Below are 17,768 nucleotides of genomic sequence, written 5' to 3'. Positions count from 1 at the left end.
ACCCGCCTCAGCCTCCCAAAGTGCTGAGATTACAGGTGTGAGCCACCGCACCTGACCACATTCTTAGCACTTTCAAAAAATACCAGCGATGCCCGGGAGCAGTGGCTCACGCCTGTAATCCCAGCACTTTGGGAGGCCGAGGAGGGTGGATCACCTGAGCTTAGGAGTTCGAGGCCAGCCTGGCCAATATGGTGAAACCCTGTCTCTACTAAAAATACAAAAGAAAATTAGCTGGACAAGCTCGCTTGAACCCAGGAGGCGGAGGTTGCAGTGAGCCAATATCGCACCACTGCCCTCTAGCCTGAGCAATAGAGTGAGACTCCGTCTCAAAAAAATAAAAACAGTGAGGCTGGAATGGAGTGAGGAAGGAGGAGAGTGGTATGGAGTGAAGGTCAGTGGAGGAAATGGAGGGCCAGATTGAGGGCATTCTGGGCCAGGGTGAGGACTGTAGTTTTTCCTGAATTAAGGAGTCGTGGGAGGGTTGTGGGCAGAGTTGGGATATCCCAGACAGGGTTTAACAGGCTCCCTCTGGCTGCTTTGAGAACGGACTGTTGGGAGGGGCAGTGGGGAAGAGTGGAAGCAAGAAAGTTCTATGGGACCCAAGAAAGGTCTGTTCTGACTGTAGTGATCCCCCTTAGCCCATCTGCAGCAATCACCCCTATTTCCTCGCACAGGGAGAAGAGCAATGAGAAGGATCTCCCACAGGAGAATGAAGGCCTGGTGAGTTAGATGCCTGGGCACTGTCTACACCTCCCACTCCCACCACTATCTGTCTATGTGTGCATATCTGTTTTTTTGTTGTTGTTGTTTTATTTTGAGATAGAGTCTCACTCTGTCGCCCAGGCTGGAATGCAGTTGTGCCATCTCGGCTCACTGCAACCTCTGCCTCCTGGGTCCAAGAGATTCTCCTGCCTCAGCCTCCCAAGTAGCTGGGATTTACAGTTTTTGTTATTTTTGAAAGAGACAGGGTTTCACCATGTTGGCCAGGCTGGTCTCGAACTCCTGACCTCAAGTGATCCACCTGCCTCAGCCTCCCAAAGTGCTGGGATTACAGGCATGAGCCACTGCACCCAGCCATATGTGCATGTCTTTAACCTTCATCCTCTGCCTATTCTTTCCCCTATTATTACATTTCTTCCATGCCTCCCCTGTGTCCATTCCCTGTGTCTCCCTCACCATTGATGACTCCCGTCTTCCTGTCCTCAGGTGCCTGGTGTGGAGAAAGAGGAAGAGGAGGGTGCAAGGAGGGAAGGAGCAGGCAAGTGGGCAGGGCCAGGTGGAGCAGGTGTGGGACCTTGGGGAAAGAGCTCAGGCAGACAGCTCCTGACCCCTGAGACCCTTCTCTCCAGAGATCAGCCTTTTCCAAGATCATCCTGAAAATAACAGACTTGGTATGTGGTCAGCAGCATTTGGGAACATTGAGGTTAAAGAAGGGAAATGCAGCCTGGGCAACATAGCAAGACCCCATCTCTAAAAAAGAAATTAATTAGCCAAGAATGATGATGCAAGCCTGTAGTCCCAGCTACTCAGGAGGCTAAGGTAGGAGGATTGCTTGAGCCCAGAAGTTCAAGGTTGCAGTGAGCCATGATGGCACCACTGAAGTCCAGCCTGGGGGAGCAGAGTAAGACCCTATCTTTAAAGAAAAACAAGAAGAGAAACACGTTTTGTTTACTGCTGAACTTCTCAGAGCCTTTATTATAAAATAGTCTGTATATACAACATTCTTTCAACACACATTTACTGAGCTCCTACTGTGTCCCAGGCACTGTTCTAAGTGCTGTGGACATAGCAGCATACAAAACAGACTAAAATACCTTCCTGGAGGAGCTGACATTCTAGCAGGGAAATGGGAAGAATTGACCACGTGGCAAACACTGTTCTGGGTGCTTTACATCAACTTGCTCAATTAATTTTTTTTTGCTTTTCTCTGGTGCCAGACATGGAGGAGGAGGAGGAGGAAGAAGAAGAGGAAGAAGAGGAAGAGGGTGCAGGGGGTGTGGAACTCCTGCAGGAAGTTGTACCCAAGGAGAAGGTGGTACCCATCCCTGAGGGCAGCGCCTTCTTCTGCCTCAGCCAAACCAACCCGTGAGTGCCGGAAGTGGCAGGGGGTGAGGCAGGAGGGGCTAGGGCAGGTGGAGGATCATGGAGCAGCCAAGGTGGGAGTGGGGGCATGGGTGTTGTGTCAGGGCCAGAACTGTATCCCTTGGAATCCCTGAACAATTCTGTGGTCCTGAGTTCTGACCATGGCCCACTCCCTCTCCACAGGCTGAGGAAGGGCTGCCACACCCTCATCCACCATCATGTCTTCACCAATCTTATCCTGGTGTTCATCATCCTCAGCAGTGTGTCCCTGGCCGCTGAGGACCCCATCCGAGCCCACTCCTTCCGCAACCATGTGAGCCTTTGGCTGGGAGCTAGGAGCTGAGGGGACACTCCCAGGGGTGTCCTAGTGGGCACAAGCTGGGTCAGGGTGGAGATAAGGAGAAGAGCCCTAGGTGAGCCGAGAGAAGGGCTCATTAATGCAGCTGATGCAATGCCAGCCTTTACGGCATGTGCAACACTTGGGGAAGCACCAGGGAGGAGATCAATATTTGACTGAGGAGGAAGCTGTGCTCAGAGAGGTTAAGCAGGCCAAAGGCGCCCATGTAGCTGGGTAGAGGCAGAAGAGTCCAAATTTGAACCCTAATCTTTCTGATGGCCAAGCCTTTTGAGAAGTCACCTAGGATCCCCCTCAGCCGTGACTCAGTGGCTCCCCGCTCTTTCTCACACCCCAGATTCTGGGTTACTTCGATTATGCCTTCACCTCCATTTTCACTGTGGAGATTCTACTAAAGGTGACTAATGGGACCCCAGTCCTACCCTCAGTTGCCCCGGCACTCTCCCCACCGGTTCTTGCAGCCCACCTCTCCTGTCCCCATCCCCACCTCCCCCAACCCCCACCATCCCCAGGTCTGAGTCTAGCCTCGTGTCCTGTCCCCAGATGACAGTGTTTGGAGCCTTCCTGCACCGCGGCTCCTTCTGCCGTAGCTGGTTTAATATGTTGGATCTGCTGGTGGTCAGTGTGTCCCTCATCTCCTTTGGCATCCAGTAAGTGACAGATCCCCAGCCCACCCCATTCCTCTCACAGCCAGGGCCCAGCCAGGGCCAATGCCTGAGGATTGCCCCTTCCCCAGCTCCAGCGCCATCTCGGTGGTGAAGATTCTGCGAGTACTCCGAGTACTGCGGCCCCTCCGAGCCATCAACAGGGCCAAGGGACTCAAGGTAACCCCACCCCACCCAAACCCACAGGACCCAGGCCCTGCCCTGCCCCTGGGGCCAGGATCACTGATCAAACTGACCATTTGCACGGATGCATGACCATACGGCCTGGACCTGACACATAAATACACATCTCTGACTACTAGCCATGTGGCCTGACCCATGTTCCTTCCAAGTGACCATATGTTTCTACCAGTGGCCACATTTCTCAGACCCAGCTCCCTGACAGGTGGCCACAGATCCCCACCCGGCAAACACTTATTCCTGGTGGATGCCCACACGTCTCTAGCCCATAACACTGCCTCTTGAACACATGTTGCTAACCATACATCCCTGACCCATCACCACATGTCCCCAGCCCAAGTCCCTGAGCTGCATCTATGACCAGAGTCCCTGCCCCATGACCACTGTGGCCTGTAGTGTTCAGTAGCCATATGCTTGGGTGCCCGCAGCATGTGGTGCAGTGTGTATTTGTGGCCATCCGGACCATCGGGAACATCATGATTGTCACCACACTTCTGCAATTTATGTTCGCCTGCATCGGGGTGCAGCTCTTCAAGGTGGGGCAAACACTGGAGGGAATGCCAGGCAGGGGTCTGGGCGGGAGCGTGATGAAGGGTGAACCTACTTGACAGACATCCTCTCTACAGGGGAAATTCTACACCTGCACGGACGAGGCCAAACACACCCCTCAAGAATGCAAGTGAGTGCCCAAGATCCTGCCCTCCACGGAGCTCAGGACCCCTCCCAAAGACTTTAGAGCCTCTAGATCTCACCAAGGCCCAAAGATATAGTCCCAGAATTGTCCCAAGAATTGCAGAGGCCCTCAGATCTCACCAAGTCTTCGGAGGTCCCCCGATACCTCCCCCAAATCCCTCTCCGCATTCCCCAAGTGACCTACATTCCACTCCAGACCCATTAGCAATCACCATTCCCACCCTGAGCCCCCAGCTTCCATCTTGAGACTCCTGTAGAGGGTAGTAGTTAAAAGCCCGGGCTGTGAAGTCAGACATTACTGGTTCAAATCCACTTCATGAGACTTAGGTACATTTCTTAAACTTACTCAGTTCCATTTCACTCAACTGAAAAACAGTGCTAAACAGTGCCTATCTCACAAGGCTGTTGTGAAGAGTAAATGAGCTACTACATGGAAAATGTACTTTGTACAATGTAAAGTTGCTACACAGAAAACCTAGCTTGGGCCGGGCGCTGTGGCTCACGCCTGTAATCCCAGCACTTTGGGAGGCCAAGGCAGGCAGATCACCTGAGGTTGGGAGTTCGACACCAGCCTAGTCAGCATGGTGAAACCCCGTCTCCACTAAAAATACAAAAATTAGCTGGGCTTGGTGTTGTGTGCCTGTAATCCCAGCTACTCGGGAAGATGAGGAGGGAGAATCGCTTGAACCCGGGAGGCGGAGGTTGCAGTGAGCCAAGATCATGCCACTGCACTCCAGCCTGGGCAGAGTCTTTTTCAAGACTCCGTCTCAAAAAAAAAGAGAGAATAGAAAAGAAGAAAAGAAAAGAGAAGAAAAAGAAAATCTAGCTCAGTGCCTGGCATATAGTTACTGCTAATAAACGTTGGCTATTATTCGTTTTACTTTTTCCTGGTGGGCGATGATGAGGATGATAATGGTGATGATGAAATGATGCCAACTATGTGCCAGACACTAGTCTCATTTATTGACTTGTGACATTTATTAATCCTTGTGACAAGCCAGGAAATCAATTCTGTTATTATCCTTATTTCTTAGAATGGGGAAACAGAAGCACAGAAAGGGTAAATGCGCAAGGTCACCCAGCCAGGACATGGAGGGACAGGATTTGAACCTAGAACATATTGCTCCACCACTATGTCCTGCTGCCTCCATGCTGGAGACCCCAGACCCTTTCCCCAGTTCCTCACCCCTCCTCACCCATCTAACCTGTTTGCACATCCACAGGGGCTCCTTCCTGGTATACCCAGATGGAGACGTGTCACGGCCCCTGGTCCGGGAGCGGCTCTGGGTCAACAGTGATTTCAACTTTGACAATGTCCTTTCAGCCATGATGGCCCTGTTCACTGTCTCCACCTTTGAAGGCTGGCCTGCGTGAGGGACAGGGCCCTGGGTTTATCAGGGGATGAGGCAGGGGTCTCTGCAGGATTGGGTTGGGATCTCCTGGGAATGGGTGGGAGTGTACCTTGGGGATGTGACGAAGGTCTCTCGAGACTGGATAGGGTTTTCTGGAGAGTGGTGGGTGTATCAGAGGACTGTAGAGGTGGAGTTCCCAGAAGCTGGGTGGGGGTTCTTTGGGGACTTGAGTGAGGGGTCTCCAGGAATTGGACAGCGGTTTCTAAGGGACTAGGTAGCTAGATAGAAGCCTGGAAAGGATTGGAGATGGTTTGGGGGGACAGAGTGGAGGTCTGAGGGGACTGGGATTGGTCTCTGAAGAGATGAAGCAGGGATTCAGGGATTTCTAGAAAGCTGTGCAGGTCTTTGGGATACTCATTGTGGGGCTCTGTGGGGAGATGGAGTGGGGATTCAAGTTGATGGGACAGGGATAAATTTACAGATCGTTGGGGGCTTGTGTGGAAGTTCTGGGGAGGCGCATGGGGGTCTCCAGGTGGTTGGAGAAGGGGATTTGAAGGCCTGTGGAAACTTAGGGGATTTCTGGGTCTTTGAGGTTCTGAATGGAGATTCTCTGGAGGACTCTATGGGGGTTTCTGAGGGCATGGGACAGAGGATTTGGACTCTTTGAGGGCCTGGCAGGGGTCTCTTAGAGTATGTATGGAGGTCCCAGGTGGTTAGGTCAGGAGATTTAGGGGTCTTTGGGGTGCCAGGCAGGAAACTCTGGGGTGTCTGTGATAAGTAGACTGGGGGCAGGTCTGAGGGGGCTGGGATATCCCCTCACCTGCCCCCACCTCTACCCCCCCTCTGGCTCCCACAGACTGCTATACAAGGCCATCGATGCATATGCAGAGGACCACGGCCCCATCTATAATTACCGTGTGGAGATCTCAGTGTTCTTCATTGTCTACATCATCATCATTGCGTTCTTCATGATGAACATCTTCGTGGGCTTCGTCATCATCACTTTCCGTGCCCAGGGCGAGCAGGAGTACCAAAACTGTGAGCTGGACAAGAACCAGGTGACCTCTGACCCCTGACCCCCTATGGATGGTCACCAACCCTTCCCTCCTTGCCTCAGGACCCCACTGCTCACTCATGCCCTGCCCTGGTATGCAGCGTCAATGTGTGGAATATGCCCTCAAGGCCCAGCCACTCCGCCGTTACATCCCCAAGAACCCGCATCAGTATCGTGTGTGGGCCACTGTGAACTCTGCTGCCTTTGAGTACCTGATGTTCCTGCTCATCCTGCTCAACACAGTTGCCCTAGCCATGCAGGTCTGAGATCCCTGCCTGACCCCTGCCAGACTCCTGACCCTATTATCTCCACATAATCCCTTGGGAACCATTAGGAACACTTAAGGCTGCAAATAACAAACCCTCTGCCAACTAACAGCAACTTAAGCTATAAAGACATTTGCCACATTTCTTTAAGTCTATGGCCAGTACTTGTAAGTTGCATTTTGATTTCGGAGATGTAAGAATGTGAAAAAAAAAAAAAAAAGTAGCCAGTGGCCATTGTAAGTTGCCATTTGTTATAAAATGCACCCCAATTTCAGAGATTCTAAAATGTAAAAAGATGTGCCTCCTGGAGTCAATGAACTGTGGTAATACCTCATGTATTGAGAAGTGCAGAGGTAGGCTGTTTGTTCATTGTTCATCCGGGACCCATGCTCTATCTTTCTCCTTCACCATTCTTAGCAAGTTGGCATTCATTTTCATGATTGTTGTTTCATGATCACAGCTCCAGGCATCAAAACCACACTCAAGGCAGGGAGAGCTGCACCTGGGGCCTCTCCTTATTTGATCCTTTCATCGGAAAGCAAAAATTTTTTTACAGAAGCTGCTAACCAACAGCAGATTTATGTTTATGTCTCACTAGTCAACCTGGCCTTGCCTAACTACAAGAAAAGCTAGTAATCAAGAACTAAACTTTCCAGTATCCATAATGGGAGGCAGACAGTGCAAGAGGTTTGACCAATACACAGTGCGATCAAGTCCCCAGACTCGCCTCAGCCCAGGCCAGGGAATATTTGGTTGGGTGTGGCGGCATCTCTGCCTCAGGCTCCATCTCAACCTGATTTTCTCCTGCAGCACTATGAGCAGACTGCTCCCTTCAACTATGCCATGGACATCCTCAACATGGTCTTCACTGGCCTCTTCACTATTGAGATGGTGCTCAAAATCATCGCCTTCAAGCCCAAGGTGGCCCCCCTTCTCTAGCCCCACCCACCAGTGGATGAATTCCTTGGGAGTGGAGCTCATTGCAGAGCTCTGGGGTTGGGGATGCGGGCAGCAGCCAGGGAGTGTGAGTCTAGGGAGTGAGAGGGACTCAGGTGCAGGCCCATCGTGTGATCCAAGCGAAGCCCTGCCCCCCTCCGGCGCCCCCTACTACTACTGGCCCCCTACCCTGGCTTGCGAGCTTTGAGAAGACAGGGCACTGCTTTTCTCCTACTTGCAGCATTACTTCACTGATGCCTGGAACACGTTTGACGCTCTTATTGTGGTGGGCAGCATAGTGGATATTGCCGTCACTGAAATCAATGTGAGAACTGGCCTTTCCACTAATCCACTCTCGCCCTATACACCTTCCCTCACCTCTATCCCGGGGTTCCCTTTCACGTGGGTGGGTGGCTCCCACGCACATCCTCCCTACTCCTGGAGACTCAGTCCTCATTCTAGCTCTATCTCTTCTGAGTCCCTGTTGGGTTCAGCAAAAGTCCCCCTCTACTGGCTTTCTCATTCCATTTTGTAACCTATCTACTGGCTCCACCATCTCCTGAAATGCCTCTCCTGTTATTTCTGTTATCTCTTTCATTGCCTCTACATCCCCCATCCATTGGCTCCGTCATGTTCACTGGCTCCTGCTTTGGCTCCATCTTTTCTGATGACTTCATTGGCTTCATTTCTCCACCAACTTCATCATCTCTGACACTGGCTCTTTCATGGCTCTGTCATCACCATTGACTATATCATTGGCTCCATCACCTCCATTGGGTACTACATGGTTCTGTCACCTCAACTGACAACGCTGCTGGTTCCCTATCTCCATCACTGGCTTCTCCATTGGCTTCTCCATCGGTTCTCTCATCTCCATCATCTCTATGACATCACTGGTTCCATCATTTCCTCTATTGGCTCCAATGTCTCTGATCCATCACCTCCTTTACTCTCTCCTCTCCCTTCCATTCCCATTACCCACTTTTTCCTAATCCTAATCCACTACCATATAAACTTTCCCATTGTCCCCTGTGTAATGACCCCACCATCACCCCCTATATCTGCTCCATCATATCTCGCCTTGTTCATTTGGGCCTATGATGTCATCATCTCCTGTATCACCTTTTTCTTGGCCATATCTCCCTCCAGAATGGTGGCCACCTTGGCGAGGTAGCCCACCCTAATAACAGGGACTCTCTGCTTCTTTTCCCATGTCCCTCTGTCCCTCCATCCCTCCGGATTACCCTAGGGCCTGAGTGATTTGGGTACTGGGAGGGCCAAAGCATGCGATAGGGAGATAGCTGGAGTAAATGCAAACTGAGCATCCCTACTGCACCCCTCACCCCAGAGCTCTGAGGACAGCTCCCGCATTTCCATTACCTTCTTTCGCCTCTTCCGAGTTATGCGGCTGGTCAAGCTTCTCAGTAAGGGTGAAGGGATCCGCACATTGCTCTGGACATTCATCAAGTCCTTCCAGGTAATCCCCTACCCCGTCCCTTTGACCATACCTCGCCCCCATTTCACACTTCTCAGCCTGCCCCTTTACCACCCTCAGAACTACATCTCCCAACATGCCATACCCATTTCCAAATTATTATTCCAATTTTCTCTTTTTTCTGGGCTCTCAATTTCCAACACACCTCTGGTCTCACTGACCTTACTCTATCTACTTAACACTATGTTCACATTTGAGAGACACCACAGTCCTTGGCACTTTGGAGATGGACTGCATCTCCCAGTAGGCCCAGGCCAGGGAAAGCAGTGCATTCTGGGGCTTATAGTTCTTTGCCTGAGCCTGTGCATCTATTCTCTGCCCCCCTCCCCCATCCCTATAGGCCTTGCCCTATGTGGCTCTTCTCATCGCAATGATATTCTTCATCTATGCCGTCATTGGCATGCAGGCAAGTGGGGACCCTAGGAAGCATCCCTTAAGCACTCCTCTGCTGGCAGGGGATGGGTTAAGAATAGCCCCAAAGTAGGGGTGGCAGGTAGACAGACAAGCTGGACGGCCCTGGGTCAATCTACACATCTGTGAAATGAGATCAGCAGTGATGCCCTGTTTGTCAGGGTTATGAGGCTCCTTTAGGTATTAGGAGGTGTGAAATGGGTGGGGCATGGGTTCACCCCACTGACACAGCCTTGATGTGTCCACAGATGTTCGGCAAGGTGGCTCTTCAGGATGGCACACAGATAAACCGAAACAACAACTTCCAGACCTTTCCACAGGCTGTGCTGCTTCTGTTCAGGTGACATCTACTCACTCCCCTGCCACCTTATGCCCGTGGGTGCCCACCCACCCTCTCTGAGCCCCAGACTGCTTGAGCTATGGGAATAATATGGCAGCGTGGGGCTCCATACAGCCCGAGATGTTTCCTGGCTATGATGTGAGGAGTCTGTTAGAGTATTCTAGCCTCAGCCATTTTCTTTCTGACTGTAAGACGCCTCCCCTTCTCAGGTCTCAGTGCCTCATCTGTAAGATGCAAACACGACTGTCATCAACATGGCCACAATGGCTGTTAAAATATTGAAATGTTATCTGTGCCAGATGTAGCCCCTGGTGAGAAGTAGGTCATCTCCTCATTCCCCAGTCCTCCCCCAACTCCATTTACCATGACTTCATAGCCTCCCCTTCAGGATGCTACCCCTGTGTGACCCCCACCAGGTGTGCCACTGGTGAGGCATGGCAGGAGATAATGCTTGCCAGCCTTCCCGGAAATCGGTGTGATCCTGAGTCTGACTTTGGCCCTGGTGAAGAGTTTACCTGTGGTAGCAATTTTGCCATCGCCTATTTCATCAGCTTCTTCATGCTCTGTGCCTTCCTGGTGAGAACCATTTCCTCACAACCACCACCACCGTCACGGGGGCTGGCCCTGAGGGGCTCAGGGATGTGACGTGGGCAGCCCAGATCTTCATAGTGGGTGAGAGGGCTGGTCTGATGACAAGATCAACCCAGAGACTCATGACCATATAAGCCCACCCCAGCCTCCCACCATCCCTCCATGACAGTGTTCTGCCCTTCACCTAACTGCTCCCTTGCTCACTGGCCCACAGATCATAAATCTCTTTGTGGCTGTGATCATGGACAACTTTGATTATCTCACCAGAGATTGGTCCATCCTGGGCCCCCATCACCTTGATGAATTCAAGAGGATCTGGTCTGAATATGACCCTGGGGCCAAGTATGCCCTCTATACCCTTACCTAGAATCCAGGGGACAATGTATTGCCCTACACAGTCCCCTAGCCCCCAAACCTCCGACTGCTGCATCCCATTACCCAGTCAATAGATGCCCCAAAGTTTCCACTGCCCCATCCTCTGCCCTCTCTGACTGCCCTCCAGTTCTTCCCTGGCAAGCTCTGGGGTATTGGTAGGAGGAGGTAGTGATGAGCTGGTGGGGCCTTGAGAAAGGGCTAGTGGGGGCATCGTCAATCCAGTGGTACCTCCCCAACTCCTCCAGGGGCCGCATCAAACACTTGGATGTGGTTGCCCTGCTGAGACGTATCCAGCCCCCTCTGGGATTTGGGAAGCTGTGCCCACACCGAGTGGCCTGCAAGGTCTGTGCACCTGCCCACCCCCAGGCTCCTGAGAGAACTGTCTATCACATGGCAAGGGTGGGAAGGGATCTGCCTTGGGTGGGGAGGGGTGTTTGATCGCATCCTCAGAGGTTTCTGCCCCTTGACATTCGTTCCTGCATACCCGGCATTTTCCCAGAGTGGGTTTCATGTCTCTCGTGTTCGCAGAGACTTGTGGCAATGAACATGCCCCTCAACTCAGATGGGACGGTGACATTCAACGCCACACTCTTTGCCCTGGTCCGGACATCCCTGAAGATCAAAACAGAAGGTGTAGGGGAGGGGCAGGAGTGGGATCGTTCCTGGGGAGGGTGCAAGGAGCAAACTCATTGAATCATGGGCCCCACTCCTAGCTCTGAACCCGAGAATGGGTGACCGGATTCTCCAGGCCTGTTTCCCCCCACCCCGTCCAATGGGGGCGGTGTGCATCTGCGGTAGCAGCTTGTGAAGTTCCCCCCACCCAACAGTGAGGGGGCAGCTGTGGAGGTTCTTCCTATTGGCTCATGCCCCACATCCTCCTCCAACGCAGGGAACCTGGAGCAAGCCAACCAGGAGCTGCGGATTGTCATCAAAAAGATCTGGAAGCGGATGAAACAGAAGCTGCTAGATGAGGTCATCCCCCCACCAGACGGTGAGCTATCCCCGCCCCAGTTCCCCGCGCCAGCCCCTGAATGGCAGATGATCGCTCTCCACCACAAAACCAGCGCTGGGCAGAGGGCGAGGGGAAGTCCATGCTGGTGGGTAGAGAGGCGGCGAGGTGGGCTGGGTCAGAGGGCCCCTGTGTGATCTTGCCTTCTCTCCCTTGCCCCTAGAGGAGGAGGTCACCGTGGGCAAATTCTACGCCACATTTCTGATCCAGGACTATTTCCGCAAATTCCGGCGGAGGAAAGAAAAAGGGCTACTAGGCAACGAGGCCGCCCCTAGCACCTCTTCCGCCCTTCAGGTCTTCGGGGCAGGGCCTAGTGTGGATGGGCACGTGTGGCAGTGCTGTGGCTGAGGCTGACCCCCATTTTGATCTTGTGAAACCCATGTCACAGATAAGGAAACTGAGGCCCCAGGCCTCACGGAGGGCCAGGGTGGCTGAAGGACTCCTTCCCCCACCCTACCCGCCTGCATGGGAAACAGAGAGGGAAAGTTCAGACCCTGAGCTGCCTGCTTACCTATTTCTCCACCCCCACAGGCTGGTCTGCGGAGCCTGCAGGACTTGGGTCCTGAGATGCGGCAGGCCCTCACCTGTGACACAGAGGAGGAGGAAGAAGAGGGGCAGGAGGGAGTGGAGGAGGAAGATGAGAAGGACTTGGAAACTAACAAAGTCGGGACAAGTTTTCACTCTCCCAGGAACTTGATTGTAAAATACTTCGTCAATCCCCTGAGTGATTTTGACACTGCTTCTGGGAAGAAGCTCCCCCAGAGAAGCCCCCTCTGCAATAGAAAAATATTTATTTGAGGCTGGGAGCGGTGGCTCATGCCTATAATCCCAGCACTTTGGGAGTCCAGGGTGGAAGGATCGCTTGAACCCTAGGGTTCAAGACCAGTCCTGGCAAAATAGTGAAACCACCTCCCTACAAAAAAAATTTAAAAATTAGCTAGGAGTGGTGGTGCAAGCCTGTAGTCCCAGCTACTTGGGAGGCTGAGGCGGGAGGATTGCTTGAACCTGGGAGGATGAGGCCACAGTGAGCTGTGATCATGCCACTGCACTCCCGCCTGGTGACAGGACAAGACCCTATTGCAAATATTTATTTATTTATTTATTTACATATTTATTTATTTGACATTTACCATTGCTGTTGGAGGGCAAGGCCCACATTCATGGACCTGTGGGGGAGACATGCTATATGACCAAATGACTTAGCCACAAAGTGCATGCAACACTCAGTCCTGTGACTCTCCACAGGCCACGATGGTCTCCCAGTCTTCAACTCGCCGGGGCTCCAGGATTTCTGTGTCTCTGCCTGTCGGGGACAGACTTCCAGATTCACTCTCCTTTGGGCCCAGTGATGATGATAGGGGGACTCCCACCTCCAGTCAGCCCAGTGTGCCCCAGGCTGGATCCAACACCCACAGGTATTATCAAGTGTCTGGAAGTAGATTGTGAGGGAAGGCAAGGACTAGACACTGGATGGAGGCAATTCAGGAGGCAGGAAGTTGAGGGGGGTGGGGGGAGGGCCTAGAGGCCTTCAAGCAGAAATTTGGGAAGAATGGAGGTGTTTCAAGGGCTCAGGTAAGAATAGAGGGTGATAAGAGATTCATATGAGAAAGGCAATACAAAGGTTTAATGCAAAAAGCACATTATGTGAAACCAAGAGTTTCAGTTCACATTCTGCCTCTGCCATTTGCTAAGTGACCTTGAGCTAATCACTTTTTTTTTTTTTTTGAGACAGAGTCCCGCTCTGTCTCCCAGGCTGGAGTGCAGTGGCACGATTTCGGCTCACTGCAACCTCTGCCTCCCGGGTTCAAGCGATTCTCCTGCCTGAGCCTCCCGAGTAGCTGGGATTACAGGCGTGCGCCATAATGCCAGGCTAATTTTTTTTTTTTTTTTCAGTAGAGACGAGGTTTTGCCATGTTGGCCAGGCTGGTTTCGAACTCCTGACCTCAGGTGATCTGCCCACCTCAGCCTCCCAAAGTGCTGGGATTACAAGCTTGAGCCACCGTGCCCTGCCTAGTCACTTCGTTTCTATGAGCCTCAGTTTCCTCACCTGTTTAAGGGGGATGACAAAGCACTTACTTCACAGGGATAAAGAAAGGATGAAATGAGGTAATGCATGTCAAACACTTAGCTTTTAGACAATACATAAGCAGATTAAAGAAAAATTTATAAAAAAAATTTCAGAGTGTCTAGCTTGCCTAGGCACGGTGGCTCACACTCGTAATCCCAGCACTTTGGGAGGCCAAGGTGGGAGGATCGCTTGAGCCCAGGAGTACAAGACCAGCCTGCACAACATAATGAGACCCCGTCCATACAAAAAATAAAAAATAGCCGAGCATGGTGGCGCATGCCTGTAGTCCCAGCTACTTGGGAGGCTGAGGTGGGAGGATAAATTGAGCCTGGGAGGTTGAGGCTGCAGTGAGCTGAGATCATGCCGCTGCACTCCAGCCTAAGTGACAGAGTAAGACCTCGTCTCAGAAAATAAAAAATAGAAATAAAAAAATAAAGTGCCTAGCTTTTACAGGCTCCCCCCACTCCTAATACATGCCCAGTTTTGTGTTCAAGGTGTCTCTCTACAGGTCAACTTTGATTTTTTTGAAACTTTCAGTCCTAATTAGATGAACATCTATTAAACAAAAGCCCATGGTCACTTTAAAATGGTTAATGGTTAATTTTATGTGACTTGTCCTCAACAAAAAAATCCAAAAGCCCAGTGTTTCTGTAAGGGTTGGGGCATGGGATGAGAGGAACCAGGGGTCCAGGGCCACATATTGAGGGATCTGGTCTGCCTAACGTGCCTCCCTTTCCCCAGGAGAGGCTCTGGGGCTCTCATTTTCACCATCCCAGAAGAAGGAAATTCTCAGCCCAAGGGAACCAAAGGGCAAAACAAGCAAGATGAGGATGAGGAAGTCCCTGATCGGTACACTGGCCATGCGACATGGGATGAACCCATGAGCTGGGGTGGAGGAGGGGTGGGAACTGGGTCGGGGAGGACTGTTGGTGCCCCATCTCCCAGGCCCAGGTCCAGGCCCAGACCCAAGTTCACCCCTGGCCCTCCCACCCACACAGGCTTTCCTACCTAGATGAGCAGGCAGGGACTCCCCCGTGCTCAGTCCTTTTGCCACCTCACAGAGCTCAGAGATACATGGATGGGCACCTGGTACCACGCCGCCGTCTGCTGCCCCCCACACCTGCAGGTGAGAGCAGGGATGGATCCAAGGGGCCCCCACGGGCCTGCAGGACAGAGATCTGGGGAAGCACTGACATTGCTATTTGCCCCTGGTGCCCCACCCACCCCCAGGTCGGAAGCCCTCCTTCACCATCCAGTGTCTGCAGCGCCAGGGCAGTTGTGAGGATTTACCCATCCCAGGCACCTATCATCGTGGGCGAAATTCAGGGCCCAATAGGGCTCAGGTGAGGCTGTGGAGGTGGTGCTGGGGTCTGGGGTCTGGAGAGATGGGGGCAGCCTAGGCTGAATTTCTCAAACACAGCACATATCAGGCCCTTTTTTTTTTTTTTTTTTTTTTTTTTTTTTTGAGACAGAGTTTTGCTCTGCTGCCCAGGCTGGAGTACAGTGTTGAGATCTTGGCTCACTGTAACCCCTGCCTCCTGGGTCCAAGCAATTCTCCTGCCTCAGCCTCCCAAGTAGCTGGGATTACAGGTGCTCACCACCATGCCTGGCTAATTTTTGCATTTTTAGTAGAGATGGGGTTTCACCATGTTGGCTGGGCTGGTCTCAAACCCCTGACCTCAGGTGATCTGCCTGTCTCAGCCTCCCAAAGTGCTGGGATTACAGGCATAAGCCACCGCGCCTGGCCTCAGAGCCTTCTGAAGAACAGGACACATATGAATGAATGCACACAATGCTCACTGTACTTGTGAGGAAACTGAGGTCCCGAGAGGTTTACCCCAGATCATGCAGCTAGTAAGTGGCAGAGCTGACATTTAAACCCAGGCCTCCTGCACTCTTACATAAATAAACTCAAGCCTGACTTATACCCATTCAATTTCACTCCAGTTGTATACTGAGGGAAAGAAGTAGGCACAGCGGTGAGTCCTAGACCCTCATACCCTACTCATCCATCCCTGCCCCTCTGATGTTTATTCTGGCTCAGGGTTCCTGGGCAACACCACCTCAGCGGGGTCGGCTCCTGTATGCCCCGCTGTTGTTGGTGGAAGAGGGCGCAGCGGGGGAGGCGTACCTCGGCAGATCCAGTGGCCCACTGCGCACCTTCACCTGTCTGCACGTGCCTGGAACCCACTCGGACCCCAGCCATGGGAAGAGGGGCAGTGCCGACAGCTTGGTGGAGGCTGTGAGTCCAGAGGGCATATAGACAAGACGGATGGGGGAGAAGGGGAGGAGGTGGGTACTGGAGGAGGAGGGAAAGGAGTCCCCAGGTCCTGTGTTGTGCATGTAGATATCCCTTTGCCCTACGACCTCTGCTCACCCCTGTCCCCCACTGACTTCCCTACATGCCCTCATGGGCACGTCATTTATCCACACTGAACCTTCTGTGCACACTGTGCCATCGGTCAACACTGATCCCACCTGTGCCCCCAGGTGCTTATCTCAGAGGGTCTGGGCCTCTTTGCTCGAGACCCACGTTTCGTGGCCCTGGCCAAGCAGGAGATTGCAGATGCGTGTCGCCTGACGCTGGATGAGATGGACAATGCTGCCAGTGACCTGCTGGCACAGGGAACCAGCTCTCTCTATAGCGACGAGGAGTCCATCCTCTCCCGCTTCGATGAGGAGGACTTGGGAGACGAGATGGCCTGCGTCCATGCCCTCTGAATTCCCACCCCTCCCCAACTGCTCAATAAACCTCCTGCCCTCCCCTCCCCAGCAGGAGGCAGGCATGGACCACATCCCTGGATTTTGTTGTCTTTGCACTGGGGGTCTGGGGCTGCCCAGGGGCCCCCATCCATCCATCCCCTGTTCTAGCCCTGAGCCACTGCCCACACACGGGTATTTCCAGAAACCAGGACAGCCAGGCCTGATTATTCAGCGTCAGGGAAGGAGGGAGGAGGAGGAGGAGGAGGAAGAGACAGCAGCCAAAAAAAGCTGGAGGCAGAGTGGAGGAGGGGGGAGGGGGAGGGCACTGGACAGAGATGGAGGAAAGGGGAGAGAGCGGGTGTGAGGGGTGCTTGGACCCAGAGAGGAAGAGAGGCAGAGATTTCACCAGGGCTCAGCCAGGTCAAACTAGGAAGGGTAGACGGATGAGAAGGAAAGGACAAGGAAACCCAGAGAAGAATCCTGCCAGGGGAGAGGCCTGGAGGTTGGAATCGGCCTGGTATGTGATGCATCTTAGGCAGAGGGGTCCTCTGACGGCAACAGGAATTTTAGGGTGGCTAAATTGAGATCGCTCTGTCTCCCATCTCCCACTTTCTGCCTGAGAAAGAAAAGAAAACCTAAATCCATCAGTAGACAACATAGGTGACAGCAAAGGTCAGGGCTCCCAGCCCTGGGGAACCCACTCAGGGCCCACCTGGCTTTCCTGAGACCACCTAAGAGTAACCTACTCTTATCCCACACAGATCCCAGAGGTCCTCTCTGCTTCTTGCCCCAGCTTTACTCTTCACCCAGCCTTTGGGGTTACATTCACTCACTGAAGGCTTATCAGGCATTTACTATGTGCCAGGCACCGGCTCTGGGTTTCTCTCGGGGCAAACTGAACTGGTTGAAACACGGGACAGGTCTCATCCAAAGTGGGAGTCAGCCCCACTCCAGAGGAATTGAAGGTAGCATTGGGAGTGGTGCAGGATGAGACCACCAGTCGGGGAGGAACTCTTCCCAGCTCCCAGAACAGGGGTGTCTCATTTGTATAATCTGCGCCAATCAAGCCAGGACTGAAATTTGAGGGAAGCCAGAATTGGAGACTAGGACTGAGAAGATTGAGTTACATTAGGCCTTGAAACAAAGGCTTAAAGTGGTTGGGCTGGAGTTAGGTGAGAACAGCAAGTCATGGG

The 17,768-nt window shown here is 52.6% G+C and overlaps 1 protein-coding gene across 1 annotated transcript in view; it reads left to right on the top strand.

The window, feature by feature from the left end:
- CACNA1F (calcium voltage-gated channel subunit alpha1 F) overlaps nucleotides 1-16,667 on the top strand; it is a 28,608-nt gene extending 11,941 nt beyond the window's left edge. The window contains exons 18-47 of the mRNA XM_016944118.2: nucleotides 675-720; nucleotides 1,207-1,258; nucleotides 1,938-2,085; nucleotides 2,266-2,395; nucleotides 2,775-2,834; nucleotides 2,981-3,087; nucleotides 3,174-3,261; nucleotides 3,711-3,818; nucleotides 3,909-3,961; nucleotides 5,199-5,345; nucleotides 6,184-6,385; nucleotides 6,483-6,641; nucleotides 7,458-7,568; nucleotides 7,825-7,908; nucleotides 8,932-9,060; nucleotides 9,419-9,484; nucleotides 9,738-9,829; nucleotides 10,246-10,405; nucleotides 10,635-10,762; nucleotides 11,041-11,137; nucleotides 11,324-11,426; nucleotides 11,685-11,786; nucleotides 11,968-12,098; nucleotides 12,336-12,467; nucleotides 13,050-13,219; nucleotides 14,614-14,721; nucleotides 14,871-14,998; nucleotides 15,103-15,215; nucleotides 15,917-16,114; nucleotides 16,363-16,667. Of these exons, the coding sequence (XP_016799607.1) occupies nucleotides 675-720; nucleotides 1,207-1,258; nucleotides 1,938-2,085; nucleotides 2,266-2,395; nucleotides 2,775-2,834; nucleotides 2,981-3,087; nucleotides 3,174-3,261; nucleotides 3,711-3,818; nucleotides 3,909-3,961; nucleotides 5,199-5,345; nucleotides 6,184-6,385; nucleotides 6,483-6,641; nucleotides 7,458-7,568; nucleotides 7,825-7,908; nucleotides 8,932-9,060; nucleotides 9,419-9,484; nucleotides 9,738-9,829; nucleotides 10,246-10,405; nucleotides 10,635-10,762; nucleotides 11,041-11,137; nucleotides 11,324-11,426; nucleotides 11,685-11,786; nucleotides 11,968-12,098; nucleotides 12,336-12,467; nucleotides 13,050-13,219; nucleotides 14,614-14,721; nucleotides 14,871-14,998; nucleotides 15,103-15,215; nucleotides 15,917-16,114; nucleotides 16,363-16,593 (3,583 nt within the window). The 3' untranslated portion in view covers nucleotides 16,594-16,667. The remainder of the gene's footprint in view (nucleotides 1-674; nucleotides 721-1,206; nucleotides 1,259-1,937; nucleotides 2,086-2,265; nucleotides 2,396-2,774; nucleotides 2,835-2,980; nucleotides 3,088-3,173; nucleotides 3,262-3,710; nucleotides 3,819-3,908; nucleotides 3,962-5,198; nucleotides 5,346-6,183; nucleotides 6,386-6,482; nucleotides 6,642-7,457; nucleotides 7,569-7,824; nucleotides 7,909-8,931; nucleotides 9,061-9,418; nucleotides 9,485-9,737; nucleotides 9,830-10,245; nucleotides 10,406-10,634; nucleotides 10,763-11,040; nucleotides 11,138-11,323; nucleotides 11,427-11,684; nucleotides 11,787-11,967; nucleotides 12,099-12,335; nucleotides 12,468-13,049; nucleotides 13,220-14,613; nucleotides 14,722-14,870; nucleotides 14,999-15,102; nucleotides 15,216-15,916; nucleotides 16,115-16,362) is intronic.
- The last annotated feature ends 1,101 nt before the right edge of the window (nucleotides 16,668-17,768 follow it).

The sequence above is a fragment of the Pan troglodytes genome, chromosome X (assembly GCF_028858775.2).
Source record: "Pan troglodytes isolate AG18354 chromosome X, NHGRI_mPanTro3-v2.0_pri, whole genome shotgun sequence".
In the NCBI taxonomy this organism is placed as follows: domain Eukaryota; kingdom Metazoa; phylum Chordata; class Mammalia; order Primates; family Hominidae; genus Pan; species Pan troglodytes.
Note: the sequence above shows the minus strand (reverse complement) of the source record. Positions and strands in the feature narration are given on the sequence as shown.